General features: G+C 32.0%; 1 protein-coding gene across 4 annotated transcripts in view; it reads left to right on the forward strand.

Moving 5' to 3' along the window:
* Window positions 1–24795, forward strand: part of LOC111415984 (protein phosphatase 1 regulatory subunit 14B) — a 112793-nt gene that overhangs the window by 66279 nt on the left and 21719 nt on the right. For all 4 annotated transcript variants that reach the window (XM_071194512.1, XM_071194513.1, XM_023047895.2 and 1 more), the window contains exon 2: window positions 6932–7207. In XM_071194512.1, coding sequence (XP_071050613.1) covers window positions 6932–7207 — 276 coding nt within the window. The remainder of the gene's footprint in view (window positions 1–6931; window positions 7208–24795) is intronic.

Genomic DNA, 24795 nt, shown 5'->3' on the forward strand with positions numbered 1-24795 from the left:
TGTCTCATTATGTTTTTATTACGAGTTAGGAAGTATTGTATTTAAGTTAATGTAACAGAATTTTTTGGCACAAGGCTAAGGAACAAAAGTAAGAGGGGAAAGTAAAAATAAACACTATAAAGTTAGTGTTTATTGTTATTTGTTTATCTTTTTAACATGAAAGTAATAAATCTAATATTATTTAGTATTTATAGTAAAAGCATAACGGAAAACAAAATGCTAAGTGAGCTATATTGTCGTAAAATGGTTCCTGGAGATGTTTCCATTTATTTGCAGGAATTTAGCATCTTTGAGCATGCAAACGAGAACATTTAGTTATAACATAACTGGAACTTCTTTTGCTCTGACAGGTAGATCTATCCACTCGGCATAATAATCTAGTTTTACTTGATTTTTTGCATTTTCGTATTTTATTGTTTTTATATCGGTAACCGTCGGATCATCGTTTTGTCTGCCAGGGCGAATTGATGGGTATCTAAAATGTTCAGTCAAGGAAAAGTTGGAGAAGGTTTAGGGGTTTGACGTGCTTTTCTGGTTACAGAAAGGTAGTAGCTGGGTACAGAATCGCATCTATAGAATGGCACTCCATAAAGGTGTGTCTACTTTCTAAATACTTTTGAAAAATGGTCACTTGATGCTTCATAGAAAAGTTAAGAAGTGCATTAGCCATAATATTGTTGCGATTATGATATGTACATCCATCCGAGTAAACTATAATTGGTACATTAGTTGGAACACATTTTTTCTCCAGATAATCTAGTAGACACGAAACCAAAGTTGAAGCTTTTGGCTCAATGTTGTGATCTTCTGAAAACCAATAACAGGTAGCGTTATGGATTTTCAGGTCATAAGCTATAAAATTGTGAGTACATAGTTTTGTTTTATAATATAAAGCACCAGCTTCTAAATACGGGGCTAATTTTACAGCCTCCAGATCTACACACAAAGCAATTCATTCATTGTTCATAGCAATGTTTTTGTCAAGTTCTTTTTCTTTACCAGCTCGGTCTTTTCTATTTCTATGTTTAATGTATTCAGAAAGATTTCCAGTGTTGTAAGAGCAACACATATTGAGAGTGTATATAGATAAATTTTTGTCTTTAAATCCTTTTAAATTGTTATCTTTACAATAAGTTCTATACACTAAGTTCCAAAAACAGTTTTGAGGAACTTTTCCTGGCATAGTGCAATGGTAGTTTGGGCAGTTCATTAAAAAGCTTGTCTATTTGATGCTATGCAAGTTTTTACAGCTTGTCTAACTGTTAATTTTTGTGTTCTGAAAGCTGGTGCATCCCATAGTGGCTGTTGTTTACCCATTCCTACACTGTCGGTAGTTAGGAGGTATTGTGCGCAATAATAGCGTGAATATATTAGGAGGTATTGCATTAGACTGATTTAGAATCGTTCGCATTTTTTTTTCTTTTAAGAGAATTTGATAGTATATGCACACTTCGATGTTTCTTTTAACCCCCCTAAATTCCAGTTTGAACAAGAATGTCAGTTAGCAGATATTGCAGACTCCGAGTCGATATGCTTTATTTTATATAGCGTGTACAGATTTTTATATTGTATTTTATAGTGAGAACAGAAACCTGTGTCAAAAGGAAAAAATATACAAAAATGTATAAAATTAATTTTATCATTTATACAAAGAGTTGAATCACTAGGCGATAGTAGCAAGGGCGAATGAGGAGGAGGCATCAGCACTAAAAAATGCAAAAATCACAAAAAATTCAAAGGAATAACCCAAATTTAAGACGTCTCTCGAGTATCAAATTCAAAATTAGAGGCCATTTTAAACACTAATGCTTAATCAATGTTTAACTTAAGCAAATCTTTTTGACAACTCTGTTAAAGTGTTCGTGTGTTTAGGATACAATGTAAATTAAAGAAATTCTATAAAGTGCATCAAATTTAATCGCTAAAAATCACAGAATTTCCTTAACAATTTGCATACAAAGGTCATTAACAAATTTCATGACCACCCGAATACCGCGCTTACTCAAAATACTTAATTAGGATGTAAAACCGGAATCGTTTAAATTCACTTAAACTCAACAGGCGCTAGAGTCGTTCGTTAAATGGCCTATTATGGCGAAATCATAACGAGAAACGAGTCGGTTCTCGCCCATTACGAGTTCTTTCTTCCTTTTTTCGTAGTCGGACGAGAGCCATGTGGGATTAGCCTACCAACAATTACTTGGCTTACTCAAGAATTACCAACAACGAACGGCGAGTCTCCCCCTTGAGTCATGTCAGTAGCCGTGGAGTTTGTGGATCGTGACGCGGATAACCTCACCGGTTACCTTAACCTTTGCCGTGGGAGACCTCATTAATAATTTGCAATGCAATAAGGAGTAACACACACAGAGAGTGTTTCCTTTGTGATTTCTGTTTGAGGTTTTCAAACACTATTACTATCTAACTATAGAAATTGTGGGAAACTAAAATTTTTTTTATTTTTCTTAGTACTTGTTATGAATTGGTTGAATGAAAGACTGTTATAAAATGGGAATTTCAGAAATTGGAAATTATAGTAGTTCATAAATCATTGATAACCTATTTTCGATTGGAATGCTATAAAATTATTGCCATGTTTCCAATAAATATATTATCGTGAAATTACAACTTAACAATAAATTAATCATGACAAGATCAATATACGACAACCTACTGTTGCCACAATTCCCTGTTTATCGTTCAATCGGAACAGAATTACGTTGTGTATTAGTACTCGGAATAAAGGAAAACGTAATTGATTAATTATTGCTAATAACACCGGTTACACAGCTCGTGTTGAGGTAAATTAAATTCTATTAACAGCGATCCAATTATGTGATTAAATTCAATTAATAAATTAAATATACTTATTCACTGATTTCAGAGTTTAAAACGTTTACAAGTATGTATATCTAAGTATAGAATTCATTTAACGCATCCTGTAAAAACGGTGTACCAGAAATAGTTTAGTAGTGATCGAATTTCCTGGAAATTAAATTGCTAATTTACGTACTGCACAAAGCTTGACTTGAAAGCTTTCCATTTTATGGGAGTGGTGCTTCAAAAGCCAATTAAGCGGGACGTTGCATATTTATTGTTAAGTTGGAAGCGAAACAAAAGTGCAAAAATTTAAATCAGGTTATCTAGAGTAACCGGGACGTGATCACTAGGTACTATAAAAGAACGAAGTTAAATTCGAGGAAATTACATTTCAAAACTTTACCAACCAATTTAATTCGGAGGAGTGTTTTCAAATTGAAGCGCAAAAAAGAAGGGTTGCTAGAACTAACACTAGACGGAGAACTAGAAACATTCAGATTTAGCCGCACGTCTTTCAAGACGGCTAAATCCGAATGATTCTAGTTTTAGGTCTTGTGTTAGTACTTGTTAGTGATGGAAGGGATAGTGATTTTGTGAAAAGCCGGATACCGGATATTCGGCATCCCCCTCAGCCATATCTATCCGGCCATTATGGTTATAATTTCTGGTACATTTCTGAAGTGATACCCTACATTGCCACATTATTGCGATATTTGAATAAAAATGAAATTAATAAGAAAGCTGAGCTTTGGATCCAAGATACAAAATGAACTTTTTTGATGCTTATTTAACTCACGAAGCAACTCTAAAAAGAGGATACTTTAATTAATAATTGGCGATATTTCCACAAGGATCCGAGGATTGCAACATCGAAAATTTTATCAAAATTTCAAATATTGTTTTCTCAAAAACTAAAAGCTATATTTCAAAACGGGTTGGTTCATTGGAAAGAAGACACTTTTATTAACACTTTGGGAGATTTTCATACTCATATTCTAAGAACTAGATTTTATACGAATTTTTAAAACCTAATCGGCGAAAATTGCAAAATTCGAAAAAATTATCGATTATTTCAAAAATGTATTTCTCAAAAACTAAAAGCGATTTTTCAAAACGTCTTTTTGCATTAAAAAGAGGATACTTTAATTAATAATTGGCGATATTTCCACAAGGATCCTCCAAGAAATGAATTTTATAGCGAATTTTGAAAGTTATCGATGAAAATTGCAACATCGAAAATTTTATCAAAACTTCAAATCTTGTTTTCTCAAAAACTAAAAGCTGTTTTTCAAAACGGGTTGGTTCATTGGAAAGAAGACACTTTTATTAACACTTTGAGAGATTTTCATACTCATATTCCAAGAAAAGGATTTTATACGAATTTTTAAAACTTAATCGGAGAAAATTGCAAAATTCGAAAAAATGTTCGATCATTTCAACAATTTATTTCTCAAAAACTAAAAGTGATTTTTCAAAACGGCTTGTTACATTAAAAAGAGGATACTTCGATTAATAATTGGTCATATTTCCACAAAGATCCTTAAAAAAATTAATTTTATAGCAAATTTTGAAAGTTATCGATGAAAATTGCAACATCGAATATTTTTTCAAAATTTCAAATATTGTTTTCTCAAAAACTAAAAGCTATTTTTCAACACGCGTTGGTTCATTGGAAAGAAGACACTTTTATTAACACTTTGGGAGATTTTCATCCTCATATTCCAAGAAATGGAACTTATACGAATTTTTAAAACTTAATCGACGAAACTTGCAAAATTCGAAAAAATTGTTGATAATTTCAAAAATTTTTTTCTCAAGAACTGAAAGCGATTATTCAAAACGGCTTGTTGCATTAAAAAGAGGATACTTTAGTTAATAATTGGTGACATTTCCATAAGGATCCTTCAAAAAATTAATTTTATAGCGAATTTTGAAAGTTATTGCAACATCGAAAATTTGATCAAAATTTCAAATATTGTTTTCTCAAAAACTAAAAGCTATTTTTCAATACGGGTTGGTTCATTTGAAAGAGGACACTTTTATTAACAATTTAGGAGATTTTCATAGTCATATTCCAAGAACTGGATTTTATACGAATATTTAAAACTTAACCAGCGAAAATTGCAAAATTCGAAAAAATTATCGATAATTTCAAAAATTTTTTTCTCAAAAACTAAAAGTGATTTTTCAAAACGGCTTGTTACATTTAAAAGAGGATACTTAACCTACTTATAATTAACCGTTTGATATTTAAAAAAATCAGTTTCTTACAATTTTTCATGAGATAAGGTGGAGCGTAAAGTATAAAAATGTACACAGACGTTTGAAAAAAAAAATGTGTTATGAGATATGAGATGGTGCAAAAATACACCACTGGTAAGATAATCGAACAACAACACAAAGATATTTTGATTGCCATTTATTAACTAAGTAATAAATTACTCATAAATAAATAATAATAGTAATACAACATAATACTAACAAACACCAAGTTTAGTATGAAGTTTAATATACAGGGTGCCCATTATGTATGAAATATAGCATATATCTTGGTAAGTATCAACTTTATAAAATAACATTTATACAAAAGTTGTTTAATATTTTATTTGCCACAATAAGACTGCATTCAATTGTTTTTAATTCAGAAAACAAATGAGTAACGAATAATACTTACATTTTTTTAAATGGCAATGTATTTTTTCGTTAGTCTCATTTGATAGAGATTACTTTTCTCTTTACGATGGCATAAGATTTTTGTACCCTTACATTAAAAAATTTTTGAAAAAAATGTAAAAATTGTTTATTAATAAAAATAAATTAATAACATTAATCTAGATACCCGATTCCATACATAATGAATAAATGCGTCTAAACTGGTTTTTGATAATACGAAAGATGATGTAATTCTTATATCTCATCATTCATCATACATCCCAATGGTGTGTTTTTGCACTATGAATGTTTCAAGACGTATTTTCAGAATTCATATTTTTATTTCGCGTTTCAAGATATATATGAGGAAAATATGCACTAAAACCTTGCAAATGTCAAAATTTTAAAGAATTTTATGCAGTAAAAATAGTTTTATTTCTATTGTATATTTTGAACAGAAATTTTCAATAGAAAAGAATTGATGCAAATTTGGAAGTATATGGCTGTAAAATAATTTTAAACACGCGTATTCACACCAGTGGGACTAAATGGTTAATAATCAAAAGTGATAACAGCGACAGTTCTGTTAGTAATGAATGTGATGACGAATTACAAACTAAGAGAAGAAAACTAGACGAATCTGCAACAAAAGATTTTATATATCGTATTGAGATTGTTACAATGAGGCTAATGCCAAACCTGATATAAATAAGTTGTATTCAATGAAAAAAGTCCTATTGGGGTTGAACTTGATTATTATCTGCATTGTCCAACACCTAAAAGAGATACTAATTCATAACTAACTATCCGGTATCCGGCCTATCCGATCATTTTTTAAAACCGGCCGTACGTTCCGATAGTTGCCGGATATCCATTCCACCACTAGTTCTTGTGATAGCGCTAGTATAAAACTAGAACTAAGACTACTAGACCTAGAACTAGAAACGTTCAGGTTTAGCCGAACGAAAGAATTATATTGACATGTTGCATTTTATGTGGGACATATGTATGTGGAAATAGCTTTGAAAACTTACACTGTGTAAACGTGACTTTTCATTTTATTTCTCCAAATTAAAAAATAGAGTATAGTACATTATGCATCAAAAACTTGGTCAATTTTAAAACATTCGATAATGTATAAATACAAAAAACGTATTAAATTCGAGCATATATATTATGTACTTACTTATTTCTTAACACATCGGTTATGACATTCCATTTTAGCTTATAATCTATAGACTGCCTACTTAATGCAATACTTTTGTGTCTTAAGATCATAACGCAAGAACACGCACGAAATGGAACATCAATCTTAGACCGGTTCTAATCACATCACGTCAACGTGTACATTAATGTAAATTGCATGTCTAACGCAATAATTGCTATTACGATTTTATTATACGTTTGAAATGTAATTACATTTCTGTTGAATTTTGATGGTTATTTTTTTTATTTCTAGAAACACACAAGAAAGATGGAGTGTGGTGTTACAGGAGCGTATACGAATGGAACAACGACGCCGAGCAGCGGCATTTTGGCTGATGTTAGATCGGAAAGGTCTCCATCGAAGGCCGGACTTCACGTAAACTTCAAAGAAAAGGGAGAGATCAAGGAACGCAGGGAGAAGTTTTTGACCGCCAAATACGGAAACCATCAGATGAGTCTAATCAGAAAACGGCTGGCCGTTGAAATGTGGCTCTATGAGGAACTCAAGAAATTGTATGAATCATCAGCGGTAAGAATTATTTAAATTCATGTTATTAAAATAAATTTTACAAATTTTGAACTTGAAAAAGATTGAAACCCGTTGTTTTAGCCGTTATCATATTTCTGTAAAGAACCATTTCCGTCCTCGACAGTTATTTTTAACAGCCCAAATGTCCCCATAACTCAACTTTAGTACCTCGGTTATCTAACATTAACTTTGGAAAATGTCAAGATGTTCGCCTTTCAAGAATCAAAACTAAAAATATCGTTTTTAAAACAACAAAAAGGAGAACATTAATTTAAACCGTTTTTTGTGTTTTTTCTTTGATGTATTGATAAAAGCTCTAGTTTACATAATATTAGGTTGAAGGTCGAAGGATAATTGTTGGGTTGTTGGTTGTTGACCTCTTGGTCACGATGCTCAACGAGAACATACACGGCCGGTGGCCTATCTAATTATCTATTTACTGACGCGGGACCTCGTAACGTAGAAAGAACCCCCTTCACATCAGCAGGAATAATATACAAGAAGACACTCTTTCTCTGTTTGAGACTTCGGCGGAGGGATCTCTCGCAGCTGCGCTCGTAAAAGACATTAAACCGACTTGACGAGCGATTATTACTTTACGGAATAAAAGACCGGCAGGAGGTCATTTAGTAATGGTTACAGGTCATTTGTCTTTGTACTTTCCACACCTACTAAATCCACGATATAGTTAGGATGAAATAAAATTTGAACTTTTTATTAACATACATTTTTATCTCACGCTTGATTATTTCTGCAGAAAAGGTTTATTAGAAAATGTTATAAAGCAAAAATTAACATAATTACGAAACCGTAAGCGAAAGCGTTACCTCTGTTGTAATGATCCAGGGAAATCTTTATTTTTAACTTCCCAAGAAGTATAGATGTAAATAAAAGTTAATCTTTCGATTAAAATTAAGCAATAAGTTCTATTTTTTTAATGGAATTTAAATTGTGTATTATAATTTCTATAACACATGCATTAAACGACATCTCGTTCGTTGTAGTCTAGCTGCTAGTAAACGTGTCGGCTAATCGACGGATTTGTTGGCTATTTGCATAAATTATAGACCATCAATCCACAATTAGTATGCCTAGTGCAACAAAAATACTTGTTTTATCGTCTGAATGTATTAATGATTCTGTATAATTTAATCGTTAATATGTAATGAAATGTTATCTCTTTCAAATAGTTTTTAATTTGTAAAACATAGTTCATTATACTCATAGATATAATATTACATGATAATAACAGTTACATTCGATGATAAAAAAATATTTCAAAGCTGTGGAACTTCGTAGTAATTGCGATAAAATTTTTTGGGAAAAGCACCTCTTTAATCTCCTTGCCACAAATTCCATAAGATTTTTTGTTATACCTGAAAAGATTTTCGTAAATTTTTCCCTTATAGTAGTGATGGAACGGATAGTGATTTTGCGAAAAGCCGGATGCCGGATATTCGGCATCACCTTCGATCATTTCAAAAATTTATTTCTCACGAACTAAAAGTGATTTTTCAAAACGGCTTTTTGCATTAAAAAGAGGATACTTTAATTAATAATTGGTGATACTTCCACAAGGATCCTTCAAGAAATTAATTTTATAGCAAATTTTGAATATTATCGATGAAAGTTGCAACATCGAAAATTTTATTAAAATTTCAAATATTGTTTTCTCAAAAAGTAAAACTTATTTTTTAAAACGGATTGGTTCGTTGGAAAGAGGACACTTTTATTAACACTTTGGGAAATTTTCATACTCATATTCCCAGAAACGAATTTTATACGAATTTTTAAAACTTAATCGGCGAAAACTGCAAAATTCGAAAAAATTGTCGATCATTTCAAAAATTTATTTCTCAAAAACTAAAAACGATTTTTCAAAACGGCTTGTTGCATTAAAAAGAGGCTACTTTAATTAATAACACTGCACAACAGTATATCTGATGATTGGGTTATGTTACATAATATTAGTCCAATAATAATAATAAAACGCTATACATTTAGAGATAATTCTAATTTATTTAATTCTTATAATGAAAAAAACTTTTTCTTATATGATTTTCTTGCTAAAACTGAATTCAGATAGCTTTAGAATAGCTTTTTCTCTTATATTCTGAATGCTCCAACAATACTCAGCCAATAGCCGCCCTGTTCTTCACGTAGGTCCCCAAGATTGGCGGGAAAATAGTCCAGGTGGTTGTGAAGAAAGTGTATGCTCATGTTACATCCAAGCCTTTGAAAGCGACTCATCAGTTGTTCGACGTGTTGAGAAAAGTCAGAACTTTTCTTATTTCCCAAAAAATTTTTAACAAGCCAAACAAACTCATTCCATGCCGTTTTCTCAATCTCTGTCATAGTATCTGTAAAATTTGAGTCTTTTATTAATGATCTTAATTGCAGCCCGTCCAAAATTCCCGCTTTTATCTTTTTTGCACTCATTTTTTTAAAAACTTTTTTGATAGGAAAAGGAAACAATTTCCATTTTTGTTAAGACCTTTTACAAATTGGTTTACAAGTCCTAGTTTTATATGTAACGGAGGCAAAATTATACGATCCCTTGATACTAAAGGTGGGTTTATCACGTTCTGTTGTCCTACAACTAGCGCTTCCCGAGAAGGCATATCTTTTTTAATTCAATGTTGATATTTAGCTCTACTGTCCCACAAGCAAAGAAAACAGTTATATTTTGTATAACCACCTTGTTGGCCTAAAAGAAAGTTGACCATTTTGAAATCAACACATATGAGCCAATTGTGTTTCACATATTTCATTTTGTCTAAAACCAGAGCAATAGTTGTATATTCTTCTTTTACATTTGTAGACTACACTTTTGTTGCCACAAATTCCATAAGATTTTTTGTTATACCTAAAAAGATTTTCGTAAATTTTTTCCTTATAGAAAAATGCTCAAAAGGCTTTATCGAACCTCTCTGTCATAACGCTCTCACGGATGTTCCATTGGTTTAAGGTCTGGAGACTGCGGTGAATAATCTAAAACTTTAGGGTTGGATATAGCAGTCACTCCTTTACAATTATGGCCATATGTTTTGCATTGTTGTCCTCTTGAAAAATGCATCTTTCTGATAGCTCAATTTGTTCTAACTTCAGACAAAACTGCTTTAATAAAATTATATTAATTCTAAATTAATCTATTTTACTTCAAAAGCAAACTGACTCTGGATATAGAACATTTGGAAATTTGTCCAATCATTTGCAAAACATCATTTTCTGATTATCTGTAAGTGGAATGAAATAAATAAACAGTTTCCAAAAATTTTTATTTGAAAATTATAAACATAAACTTAAAACAGCTTCAACTCTGTTGGCAAAAAGCAAAGAGCAGTATTATTAGACATAAACATTTTTAACATTATAACTTAATATAAATCTAATGACGAATTGTGAGTTCAAGAAACACAAGAAAAAAGGGCAGAAATTGGCAAGAACTTACAGAAATATACGCCATTTTAAGTTGACATTTTGTATTCTGTCTTTTAATAATATAACTTGAGCATATACTTCTGCAGCATAAGAAAAACAAAGTTAGAGGCCAACGATGGCTGTTTCTTGCTACGCTGTATTAGCTTATAATTCGTTTAAGATAATTTCAGGCAGTTTCTTCTTGCCAGATTGTGCTAATATGGTGTCATCATGATGTAAAGTAGAGAATATGATGTAATGTTTTCTTTGATGGCAAACATTGAAGTGCGAACATCTTGATTTCGTATGTTGTACGTATTTGCTGCTTATTCTTCCTTATTGTTCCCAGTGATGTGAGCTGTTGCTTTTTGAGTTGATTATTAGAGTACACGTCAGACCTAATACAAGCTCCCTCTAATTGGCACCAAATTGTTAACCTCTTTGCGTTGCGTTCAATTTTCTACATTGTTAGATCGTACCCACATTTACTTGAATATCTATGGTAAATCTAGAGTGAATTTTTTTATTGAATTAACGCCAATCAGTAGCAGATCAAACCATCACCGTGTGGTGATTCTGAATAACTTATTGCTGATTGCAAAGTCTTGCACCGGCTACGCATACCACCTACTATAATTGTAAGGAGTAACAGAGAATCAGGGTTGGATTCCGGATATAAAGACTGAGAAACGGCTACCACATCCAAGGAAAGCAGCAGGCGCTCAAATTACCTGCTTCCGGCACAAGGTAGTTATGACGAAAAATAACGATATAGAACATACCCGAGGCCTCGAAATCGGAATATGTATACTCTAAACGAGGATTAATATGGTGTTAGCAGCCACGGTAGCACCAGCTTCAAAAGCAAATATTAAAGTTGTTGCGGTTAACGAGCTTGTAGTAGAATTTGTGTTCCGCACTACCGATAATCGCTTGCGGCGTCAATTGGCGTGACCACGGGACGTCCTGCCGGTGGGATTAACTCTTCAGGATAGCTCAATTCGAATCGCATTGCGGAGCTCTTTACTGAGTGTCAAAGTGGACCGGCACGTTTACTTTGAACAAATTGCAATGCTTAAAACATCATCTGAATACTGTGTGTATGGAAAATGGAATAGGACCTCGGTTCTATTTTGGTGGTTTTTGGAATGTCGAGGTAATAATTTGTAGCAACGGATGAGAGCATTCATATTGCAACGTTAAAAGAATTTGCCAAAAACGCTTTTATTGGTCAAGAACGAAAGTTAGCTAACTGGTAAACCAATTATTCAATTTTATGTTGCGTTTTGTTCCATCAAACGTTCAACGTATTTTCTGGTTTGTCACTTTTTTGGGAACATCCTGCTTGGTCTATGCTAACGTAAACTTCTATGTTTAGACAATAGTTGTTTGCGTTAACCTTTAAACCACATTTTGAAGGTTAATTTATTAAAGAAATGGCATACGTTCTCTGAATGCTTCCCACTTCTCATCAACTGTTAGGTATTCACTGGGCACATAGTATGCCTTACAATTTTGAACAAAATAATCGTAAATCCCTGTATCTGATGCCAAATTGTTAATCTCTTTGCGTTGAATATAATTTTTTATATTGTCACATCGCAGATTGTAATACAATATAATATCTTTGTTGTTGTTTGAAACAAATCTATGCCGTTATCGTTAGTATTCCAAAGATCAGAAGTATTTTGCTGATTTTCCTTATTTGCCTTGTTAAATAAAGTAAGCCAAAAACTACTTTGATTTCTTTTTTATACGATTGACAAAATATTGTTGAATTGCATCATACAGATGCTGAGAAGTTTTAGTTGCTAATTTGACATTGAGGAATAGCAGTCAGGTAAATGAATTATTATATTCTCAGATCTTGTCATTACATTTCTATTGTTTGGAAATTTGGGCAATTTTGGGTTATCCTTATCTAAAAGGTACCTAGTACCGGTGACTTCTTTGTCCCTTTTCGAGTAAGATTGTTCTCCTGATATTTCTTCACTATGGTCTGTTTCTTCTCTTGCAACTTCCTCATTTATAACTCCTTTGCTTTCTTTCTACGGGCCTACTATAAAAGATACAATATTTTCATATGACAATGCCAAAAAATTATCAAAATAACTATTACATCTTGAAAAATGCAAAAAATACCTTCTAATTTACCTTCAAATATACTCAAAAAGTTACAATAGTAGTGTTCCGGGTATATCATACCCCAACATTTCCTTCGAGCTCACATAAAATTAAGAGTTCATATACAGCTAATAATGATTCTTCTGTTGTGATAAAATACGTTATAGCTACTGGTTTAGTTGGGGTTGAGTGTTGTTGGAATATAACACTAAACGGAGGTTTAATATTGTTGATAACACATTTCTCATTGACCTACTCCTTTTTAGTCGCCATATTTTTGATGATTATTTCTTTCCAAAAGTCCAAACTTACTCTCATCAGCGAATAATACGTTTTTCCACATCTCTGGAGTCTCTTTTTGCTACTTTTCTGCTAACTCCATGAGCTTTCATTGATTTGCCTTTTTATATAAGGTTTTTTACGTGATGTTCTGCCATGTAGGCCGTTTTTATGGTTCGCTCTTCATACGATACTGCAACTTACCGATTTGCCTGCTGTTTGTATTATTTCGTTTGCTATTTGAACTGCACTTGAAGTGGGATTTGCCTGCACTACTGTTCAAACTTGGGCGTATGTAAACCGCTTCGGTCGTCCAACACGTTGTAAACCCTGTATAGGGCTTTTAATACCGGTATTCCATGAGTCTCGAACGATTTTTTGAGCAGTATTGAAAACCGGTATTGTCGTAAAAACAACAGCATTTAAATGGTAACATTTCTAGATTAAATACATAAAAAAATAAAAAGTTTATTTTAAAGATTCATAATACATAATAACATATTTTGTCAAAGGATTTTATATATTTATATAATTATATATTTATATTTTGTTCGAACTGCAAATTATCATTGTGTGCAAGACATCGTAAGTATCGAGTAAATAACGAAAACAGAAAACAACACGTTGAACACTCTGGCATCATTTCTTAATAAAGATCAAATTTTCCAATTGGCCAACTCTAAAACTTACTTCAAAGAAATAAAATGTGGCTGAAGTTCTACTAGTGGTTTTCACACATATTTAAAAACAATCAGACGTATTCTTAAAAGAAAGGATGCAACCGTAGAGCAACAATTTTTTCACAATAATAGTGAGAAACCAGTGGAAGTTGTTGCAGGCATGACAGCTTGCGATGTCCTGCCATTTAATGTTTCTTTTACTTCTTGTGATATTAGAGAAGGTTTAACAGCGAGAGGGTTTAAAAATATGCCAAAATCTCTAGTAACAATAAAGAATATGGTGCTGGTATCACACATGACATCTGAAGATAAGTTACATTAACGTGCAGGTTACAGATGTGATTTTATGGAATCTTGGCTTGATATATATTTCGCAGATACTTCAATATTTGCAAAAGGGCGCAAAAGATCACAAAAATATATTATCTCAACGTGTGTCCAAAAACTATTAACAGATCAATCAAAGAATCAATGCAACATAAACTACAACTGCAGAAAAATAAACTGTTTCAATGTTTGTGCTCACTGCTGCTTATTTAAATGCAACGCCCGATCTCGACTGTGTTAATAATTGAGACTTCACTTAAGATCTGGACCATTTTGTAACATTTTACAATATTAAAACTACTAAACTTAATCTATCAAAAAACCCGTCCCTTCAACAACAAAATACATAAAACATATCTAATCATTTTTTAAAATCCCATTTCTGTGTTAAGTTACAATTGAAAACTTAAACTGGCAGGTCATCCAGTTATTGCCATCGTTAAGAATAAGTAGTGATTGAAATTTATATATAATTTATTTAATGTAAAGAATTGCAGTTTAATATGGATGAAAAGTTTTTGACCTTTACAGTGCAGAGTTTAAGAAAAGATTAATAGTTTCAAAATCATTAATTTTCTGGTGATTAGCAACTTGCATCTAATTATTGGCACCAACTAGTTTTCACTTATTGACATTCTAAATATAGTTGAGGAGTTGCTTATGTAATTTTCTAGAAAAAAATATAAAAACATGGTCAAACTCAAATTTACTCAGAAAAAAATAATAACTTGAAATTGCACTTTGAAAAGAAACTACATGTATTTATCTCAATATTATTAGATAATTGTTATTATATTTTGTATAAATGGTATCAAAGCATTAAGCTATGTTAATATCAATGGAATTTGTGCATTCATAGTCGGTGTCAGCGATAGTTTCTCTTTATCGAATATATCTGCAGCGTTGAGTCATTACAGTGGTTTCTAGAAATTGTTTTTATTCATTGTTCTTTATCTGCATGGTCACCGCTATACCTGTTTTGTGATATTTCAATAGTAATTTGTAAATTTTTTTTTATTCCGCGTGTATACTGATCACTGGCCTTGCAACATTACAGATTTTTTCTTTATAATTTTAAATCATTGTTAATCGGTTTTAACCAGTTTTATTTCTAAACTTTTAACTTCTGTAAACTGAGTCGATTATACAGTCTACAATCACTAATTGGTGAATTTGTTGCTTACGAAAATTAGTGTTAAACAGCATTGTTAAGTTAATCAATACTGTATTTTGGAAGCTTACTTTCGAAAATATTTGTAGTTAGTTCATAATATTCAAGAACATGAAGCGCAAGCAAACTTACTTAATCTACCAAAATGTTTTCCTCTTAACACCTCTAAAACATCTCAAGCTTCCCTTTCATCGTTGATATGATTGATAAAAGCCACAGTATTTGTGTCTGCTTAAAAGAGAAATATTTCGAAAAACGTCATAATCATGCCAAGGACAGCTCTTCCACAAAGTTACAAGGCACAAATTTTGAGTCCAGAAGAAACTGGTAATGGGAGTCAACGTCTTTATTTCCGAATCACTTAACACGTGCTGTGTGTTAAAAGTATTAACGGTTTTTGGAATTATTGACATCAAAATTTCTCCAAATATCAATAAACAGTACATAAAATCTAGCCACAACATATTTACTGGCCGAAGTCAAGTTTAGACACTTCAAAGTTATCCATATAAACATGACATTCCAATTTTCTTATAATAAATGTTACTGCAGAAAATGTGCAAATTATCGAGGGATTAGTGTTACTAGTTCCAATGACATACGGTGGAAGATGAATGAAGCGATATAGACGAGCAAAGTGGTTTTAGGCTGGTGGATCATGCATGGACAACATATTCTGATTGAGATATTTAGATATGATATATAGAAAAACACTATGTCAGGAATTGGGTAACATTTCTAGTCTTCACGGCATATGACATCGCGCCACGAAACAAATTTTTTGAAGGGTTAGACAAGACAAACATAAATCACAACTATGTAATGACTATAAAAGAACTGTATACCGCCGCAATATCAGCAATAAAAATAACTCAAACCATGTCAGAAAATTTGCCAACTCCTAAAAGCTTCTTACAAGGATGCTGTCTGTTACCTATCCTGTTCAAGATATGCTCGAATATGGGAGTTCGCAGACGACCAAGTTGTTTTGGCTGCAGATAGAGAAGATGTAGCATACATGACAATGAAACTTCAAAAAGAATATGAATCCTATGGTCTTGAAATAAACATTCCAAAGGCAGAATACTTTGCGGTGAAAGCAGATACGGAACATTTGAATATTGACAGCTGCCAAATAAGGAGGTCCGAAGAGTTTACATACTGGAATCTATATTCCGTAAGACTCCAAATAGTTCACGGAATAAATCTAGGACGTCTATCTAGACGAAGATAGCAGTATAATAGACAAAATAGAGGAGAAAAGGTTGACATGGGCATTTGAAGAAAATATGCCAGTAAAAATAGATACTCGATATGCTGATAGAAGAGAATCATAAATAGGCAATGAAGTTGCTTCAAATATGGACAGAAGAAATTGAAAAGATGGGCCTAGAATTGAACGTAAATAAATGTAAAATCGTGATAATAAATAAAAAGGAAATAAGAAATAAACCGAAAGAAATATATATTAGGGAAGAAAAGATGGAAGAAGTATCATCATATCAGTACTTGGACAGTATAATATCACAAGATGGAAAGATAGATTTGGACATAAATGCAAAAATAAGGAAAACAAATAACGTATATCATACTCTAAACAATATTAACATATTCCAGTAAGTCATGGACACTTCAAGATAAACATGAAGTTTTTACGGAAAATAGGATAAGAAGTAATTAGAATGGAACATAACACAATAGTAAAAAAGGTATTTGAAGCAAAGAATAAGAACAAGAGAAAGAGGGAAAGACCTAGGAAGAAGTGAGAGGAAATAATAGCAGAAGTTGGGAAGAAGAGAGGGTCTAGCAGATATAAGGGAATTAGCCAGGAACCGGAAGGAGTGGAAGAGGTGGTTGAAGGAATAGGAAAAAGATTTATCCGACGCCATCCAGCAAAAGGATCAAGAGAAAAAGAAGAAGTATTCTTTAAAGAAATCTATTATTGCATGTTCCGGATTTTTGGAGGAAACGATTTCTACTTATAGTTATACTTTTAGCCAAGATTCCCAAAGAATAAATAATATCAGTTGCGTTTTGGTTGTGTTCTTTCACAATTTTCTGGAGAAAATCATCAGTAGAATACGTCTAAAATGTTCCAAAGGTATTCATCGCTCGCATTCTTTCGTTTTCTTATTGAGGTTCTTCACTGATTGAATCCCAATCATCATCCTCTTCCATTTTAAATGAATCATAAGCAGATGAACATACGTTGAACACAGATATTCCAACACCACAACAACTGGCTATATTTTTTGTTTTACAATTATGCCAGAACGCACTCTTAAATGTTTCTATATCTGTATAAAAATGTCTATTTCTAACGAAGAACCATGAAATGATATGCTTGCAATGTATTTTTGGTTTTTTAAAAATACTATGTTAGCAGACTCGAATATTTGCACGATTTCGTCAACATGTTCAATTTAATAAAATCAATAGATTTTAACCCTTTTGGGATTTGAGTGAAAGCAGTTATTACGCAAAGCCTTTAGCAAACTAGGATCCATATAATTAATTTAGTATACTAGACATGTTAATGAATATAAAATTTTAAAGAAAGATTACTCTTAATGAGGAAAAGTAGGATGAATTTCAAATAGAATGAAACCGAACGTTCACATTCTTTGTAAATCATTGTGTACCGTAACAAAATACCACATTAGAACGAACCATTCATGATCCATTCACATTAGACTTAAACTTTCCCCATCAGCTTCAACGCAACGTTTTCCTTATGTTTATAGCAAATAACTTTCGTTTAATGATTAAAAGTAAACCAGAACAAATAATTTTAGTATATTTATTGTATTTAAATATATTTAAATTGGTTCTCTAATACATAGTACATCGGATTGTTAAAGCTGATCGTTTGGCGTTGATATCGAAGAGTGAATCTCGTTGTATGGAAAGAGAAAACAAAAAGAAAACAAGCGTCCCAATAAATGAGCTCGGCCCGTTCCTGGAACGAGAATAGAAGGCGGGAATGTTCGTATATAGATCCACACTCGAACCGACACTTGAAACTTCCTTCCCTGATCTCGCCTTTAAAAGGAAAATAAACGATGACAGAACTGATTCACATACACGAAAGGATCTTGGGGATAGCCCTCCAAACTTCCCGACAAAAGACACTTGACTAAAAGCATCACTAACGATCTACTTGAAATTTCGAAAGTCTTAAGTTAACGGGATATTTCTTTATACAACGTTGATAGGGTCATCGATTCTAACTTTTATTTAAACAAAAAAAAGATATATTCAAATAGAAGTTTGATAATACGCTGATGATTATCTTATCGATTGTAATTCAATATAGTTTATCCACACCTAATATGTAGGTACATATTACAAATTCAAATTATTACTCATAGGTCAGTTACACTATAATGCCATAGATGACGCAGAACATTACGTGTTAACGTTGAAATTATACGGAACCATTAATACATTCAAGCGGTAAAACAAGTATTTTTGTTGCTATCGGCATACTAATCGTGGATTGATGATTTAGTAATTTATGCAAATAATTCTGTTTATTTACATTTAGAATTTTAAGCACTTTCTGATAATTTTCAATAATTTTATGATGGTTTTAAATATAAGTGAGTTTAATCGAGATTCTTTTAAAATAGTTTTGGCAGCTTCCTACTCCGTGTTGCAACTTGCTTATAATCTGCTGTATATGTTTAATTAATAAGTTACTAATTACTATTTGGTAATTGTCATGTCCAATGTAGAATGGACGAGCTCTATCCAATCATGTCTGTTGCTCATCATCTAGTTATGGTGGCAGTTTCCAGTTTCTAGTCTGGGTTTTAAAAATATAAAATTTAGTGTAAGTGGGAGTTGGGCCATAAGGGACCAAAGGGGCCACAAAATTCAATTTATTTACCAATCCTACACAGAGTCTGATAGTTTCAATATTTTGTGAAAGTATTTAAATATTGTAGTGTGTTTGAATGTTCATGGGTTGATATGCACCAGCCTCTTCGGAACTGTGCAACTTTCATTGCTACTGGCTAGCCGTAATCTGATCGTGGTTTCCGGAATTGGTAAAGTGAAAACAGAACACCGAAAAACTGAGGTATGAGAGAGTTCCTTCCGAGAATACTCTCGTTCCTGATTTTATTTAATGACATTGATTCTGGAAATCGATAAATTTCCAGAATCCCATCGAACACATGAAGATCAGAAAATCATGGATGTCATGGACAATAAATAAAGATTATGAATGTTACTTAGATTATAAACTACCAGGTTTGCAGTGAATAATCTTAAACTTTGCCAGGGTATTCCTGGCCACCCCTTGATGGCAATGATCGTACAATTGCGACGATTGTAGCTTACAAGAACAGGTATAATTGCATAATTAAGCCAAAAATCACAGATAATAGCATTAAAGCTTCTTTTAGTTCCTATCAAAGTATAGTTGTCTAAATTAAGAATCTCTCTAAGATTAATGGAAATTAATTTTTTTCTCTTTTGGTTGCAAAGAAATCTCGTTCTTATTTAAAAGTTATACTTTATAGAAAAATGACAGTCAATAAACCTTAAGTTTATGTCACATAATGACATAAACGCTTGAGATACTTTTCCTGCCATGTTTTCAGTCCATGTATGAAATACCGGTTATTTAGCCCATAAATTCACACTGGTAAGACCGTAAAAGCTTATGTGCTGAACAAGAAGGCGTCATTTAGCGGAGTATGTGACAAAGGCTGCACTTGATGCAACTTGAAGTTTCGCGATTCTGGTACTTCTACCCTCATTAATTCATAAAACCAGTTTTTATAAATTCGAAATTGTAATAATACGATTTTTGTAGTAAAAAGTAGTATAAACTTTTTACTACAAAAATCAGATACTAAATATTCTGCACTATAGGTACATTGAGAATTATACCGTTGGTGTAATTTATTTACGTTCAGGTGAGCTGAGAGGTATATTCTTTTGGATTTCTGGACGTGGTATTGATTTTTACTAAGTTCTAACCTTCCAGTCAATCATCTTTTCTTTTATACTTTTTGATTTATAATAAATTCTGTCATCCCCTCTACGATCTTTAAGATCTTCTTGTTTTTTTCATAAAAGCTAACGCGATCTTTAATTATATCTAATACTTTAATAAATAAGTTCAGACTAACTCTACCAGGATTTTAGATTTCTTTGAACGTACATGATTTCTCTCTCTCTCTCTCTCTCACTTGGTGATTAAAATCAAAAAAGGAGAAACTTGTTCGATCCTGTTATCAGCTCAAAGGATTATTCCCAACAGAGTGAATCTAGAAAAATAAATATTTTCCTTTCTATGTCTCAACTAATCGAAAAAGAACCACGTTGTTTCAGGAATAGGATTAAGGACAAGTTTTGTGAACTAATTTATCATTGCCAATATTTCGTTTCTTTATTGAAACTTCTTCAGGGCCTGGTGCAAGTTCTACGAAGTGGCGAAGTACCAGAATCATTTTGGAAAAATACGTTGATATGGGTTATCCACGAGCAGTTTAAATTTCTCGTGTTTTTATAGACCCTTTTACAGAGTCAATTTGGTTTGGTCTACCGTAATCTAGGTAGTCATAGTTTTGGTTCAGCTTTATTCCCTCTCCATCTCTCATTATTCTGCGCATAATGTTGATATTATCTGCATACACAGCAAAGTGAACGGTTTTATTGAGCAGTAAGTTAGATCTTCCTAATTTCCTTTTCATCATTACATATTCAAGATCTAGATTAAATAGTGTTGAAGCCAGCACGCTAAAAATATGTTGTACACATCTAACGATAAGTCATATTCCCACGCGTTCTGCAAAATGTATTTGACAGTAAAAATCTGCCTCTTCTCCGCCAAGACTTTTTAGTTCTACTTCCAGTTAATTACACTTTTACAGGCTTGATTTGGTCCTCCGTAATTTTGTTAATCATGGTTCTGCGTTGGATTATAACTGTTGGTTTTTGCTTATTAATTCTTAATCCTATTACTTTAGCAGCTTCTTTTTGCTCACATGCTGACACATTGCTCTGTGCTTGTTAACGTGGTAATATTCCTAGTTAGGCATATTATTGCCTTGTTTCATTCAATATTTTCATCAATGCATATTCAGTTTCCTGGAAATTTTCATCACATTTATTCCTATTTTTTAATGCAGTTATTGCATTGTGAGTTTCATCTATTGTTGTGGGTTCCTTAAGTTCATGTTCTGTTGTTGTTTTGATGTTGTTCCCATACCTCATCTTTTGAGTACTCTTCTTAATTTACCACTTTTTGGATACTCGGCAATTCTTTGACTTAATTCTTTCTAGTATTTTTAATTTTTTCCATAGTACTAATTAATTGTCTCTCCGTATCTCAGCATAGTAATGGTGTCAGACTTGAATCCCTCTCTCTGTCTTTTTATGTATTGATAAGCATTTCTTGTACCGTTGTTCTAAAATTATTTGCATACTTAGTATTTCATTACCTTATTATTGTCTTTTATTTTTGCTTCAGCTCTTATTTGTTTTCTTGCGTGCTTATTTATAAATTTCTTCCCTTTCGCATATATGTGTACTTCATGTAAGATTCATTTTTTTCTGCCATGCCTAAAACTTCTTTGACAGTAGTAATCATGTGTGATCTATTTTAATACGATTCCATTAATCAATGGTGCTGTTTCTTAGTCTTGTTTCATAAACGGTCTTGTTTTAGACTACCATATATTAGTCGTTTACTAATTCTGCATCTAAATGTATCATCTCGCTCGCACCAAGATCACAGCATACTTCTCTTCTGGTCTTTACATCCAGAATTCTCCTCGATATTCTTGTTTCTATTAATATGTGATCTATTTGATTATTTGTAGTGGTGATATCCAAGTAGCTTTATGTATATTCTTATGTGGGAATAGTGTTGAACTGGCAATCATATTCTTACTTGTAGCAAAAGCTATTAAGAGCTTACCGTTTTCACTGGTTTTATCATGAATGATTCCGATTTTTGCATTCATGTCTTAGTCCTTATTATAAACCAACATTCTCATTAATAAAGTCTTAAAATTCAAAGTTATCCAAAAAACGTTTTTTATTAAACTCAGCATTTTGAACATTATAAAGAACGTGTTCAATAAGGTTTAATAAAACGCTGTATTGTTTGAATTTTTATTTACAAAATGTGTTAATTAATTAAATAGAAGAAGCGGAAGTTGGTTACATCAAAAAGTTATTCACAACAATCGTGACTCGGCCATAAACGTTAATTGTTTGGTACGAATAGGTGCGGTTGCAATCCGAGAACTCACAACATACGGTTAACTCTTTAATTACTCCCATTTAGTTTGCCTCTCGTTAATGATTCCGCGAAATAAACTTTTTTGTACTCCCTTTCGATCCCGTTATTCAAATGAAACCGATTTCAAATTATATTCCAAGCTTGAAAATTCAATTCTGCGTTTAACCAACTTTTATTGAAAGGATTTTGTACATCTACATGATAAAGTGCTGTTTTTTCTTCTGGCTTTTCAATGCATAGAGTGCATACATAAAGTGCACCGAAGTGTGTTCGGTTTTATACGACGCACTGTGACATTTTAAACCACCCCCTATTAGAGTTCTGGTTATATATGGATTTTTGCTCAGTTCTTTCCTCATTGTTCTCTGACATTTAATTCCGGCATTGTTGTTCGATGCCATGCCGAGAGCTGCCATCGTATATCGCTTGCTTTTATCCCAACGCAGTTGACAACTTCCACCACTCAACGCATCTCAACGGGGATTGTGTTTCACAGGATGAAGTGAACCAACCCCTGGGATACATGCTGCGATCTTATGATGAACACTTGAATATACTACGGACCTTAATGCAAAACAAAAATTATTTATTAAAAGTTTTAATTAGTGATGGAATAATGATTTTGCGAAAAGCCGGATACTGGAGCTATCTATCCGGCCATTATGGTTATAATTTCTGGTACATTTCTGAAGTGATACCCTACATTGCCACATTATTGCGATATTTCAATAAAAATGAAATTAATAAGAAAGCTGATAAGATATTGTCAACTTATTTGGTTCTAAGATACAAAATTTTTTGATGCTGATTTAACTAACGAAGCAACTCTAAAAAGAGGATACTTTAATTAATAATTGGCGATATTTCCACAAGGATCCTCCAAGAAATTAATTTTATAGCGAATTTTGAAAATTATCGATGAAAATTGCAACATCGAAAATTTTATCAAAACTTCAAATATTGCTTTCTCCAAAACTAAAAGTTATTTTTCAAAACGGGTTGGTTCATTGCAAAGAGGACACTTTTATTAATACTTTGGGAAATTTTCATACTCATATTCCAAGAAATGGGTTTTATACGAATTTTTAAAACTTAATCGGCGAAAATTGCAAAATTCGAAAAAATTGTCGATTATTTCAAAAATTTATTTCTCAAGAACTCAAAATGATTTTTCAAAACGGCTTTTTGCATTAAAAAGAGGATACTTTAAATAATAATTGGTGATATTTCCACAAGGATCCTTCATGAAATTAATTTTATAGCGAATTTTGAAAATTATCGATGAAAATTGCAACATCGGAAATTTTATCAAAACTTCAAATATTGTTTTCTCAAAAACTAAAAGTTGTTTTTCAAAACGGGTTTGTTCATTGCAAAGAGGACACTTTTATTAATACTTTGTGAAATTTTCATAATCATATTCCAAGAAATGGATTTTATACGAATTTTTAAAACTTAATCGGCGAAAATTGCAAAATTCGAAAAAATTGTCGGTTATTTCAAAAATTTATTTCTCGGGAAGTAAAAGTGATTTTTCAAAACGGTTTCTTGCATTAAAAATAGGATACTTTAATTAATAATTGGTGATATTTCCACAAGGATCCTTCAAGAAATTAATTTTATAGCGAATTAAGAATATTATTGATGAAAATTGCAACATCGAAAATTATATCAAAACTTCAAATATTGTTTTCTCAAAAACTGAAAGTAATTTTTCAAAACGGGTTAATTCGTTGGAAAGAGGACGATTTTATTAACATTTTGGGAAATTTTCATACTCATATTCCAAGAAATCGATTTTATACGAATTTTTAAAACTTAATAGGCGAAAATTGCAAAATTCGAAAAAATTATCGATCATTTCAAAAATGTATTTCTCAAAAACTAAAAGCGATTTTTCAAAACGGCTTTTTGTATTAAAAATAGGATGCTTTAATTAATAATTGCTGATATTTCCACAAAGATCCTTCAAAAAATTAATTTTATAGCGAATTATCGATGAAAATTGCAACATCGAAAATCTTATCAAAACTTCAAATATTGTTTTCTCAAAAACTAAAAGTTATTTTTCAAAAAGGGTTGGCTCATTGGAAACAGAACACTTTTATTAACACTTTAGGAAATTATCATACTCATATTCCAAGAAATGGATTTTATACGAATTTTTGAAACTTAATCGGCGAAAATTGCAAGCTTCGAAAAACTTGTCGATTATTTCAAAAATTTATTTCTCAAGAACTAAAAGTGATTGTTCAAAACGACTTTTTGCATTAAGAAGAGGATACTTTAATAATACTTTAATAATCGAAAGTGGTAACAGCGA

Source organism: Onthophagus taurus, chromosome 2 (genome assembly GCF_036711975.1).
Source record: "Onthophagus taurus isolate NC chromosome 2, IU_Otau_3.0, whole genome shotgun sequence".
Lineage (NCBI taxonomy): Eukaryota > Metazoa > Arthropoda > Insecta > Coleoptera > Scarabaeidae > Onthophagus > Onthophagus taurus.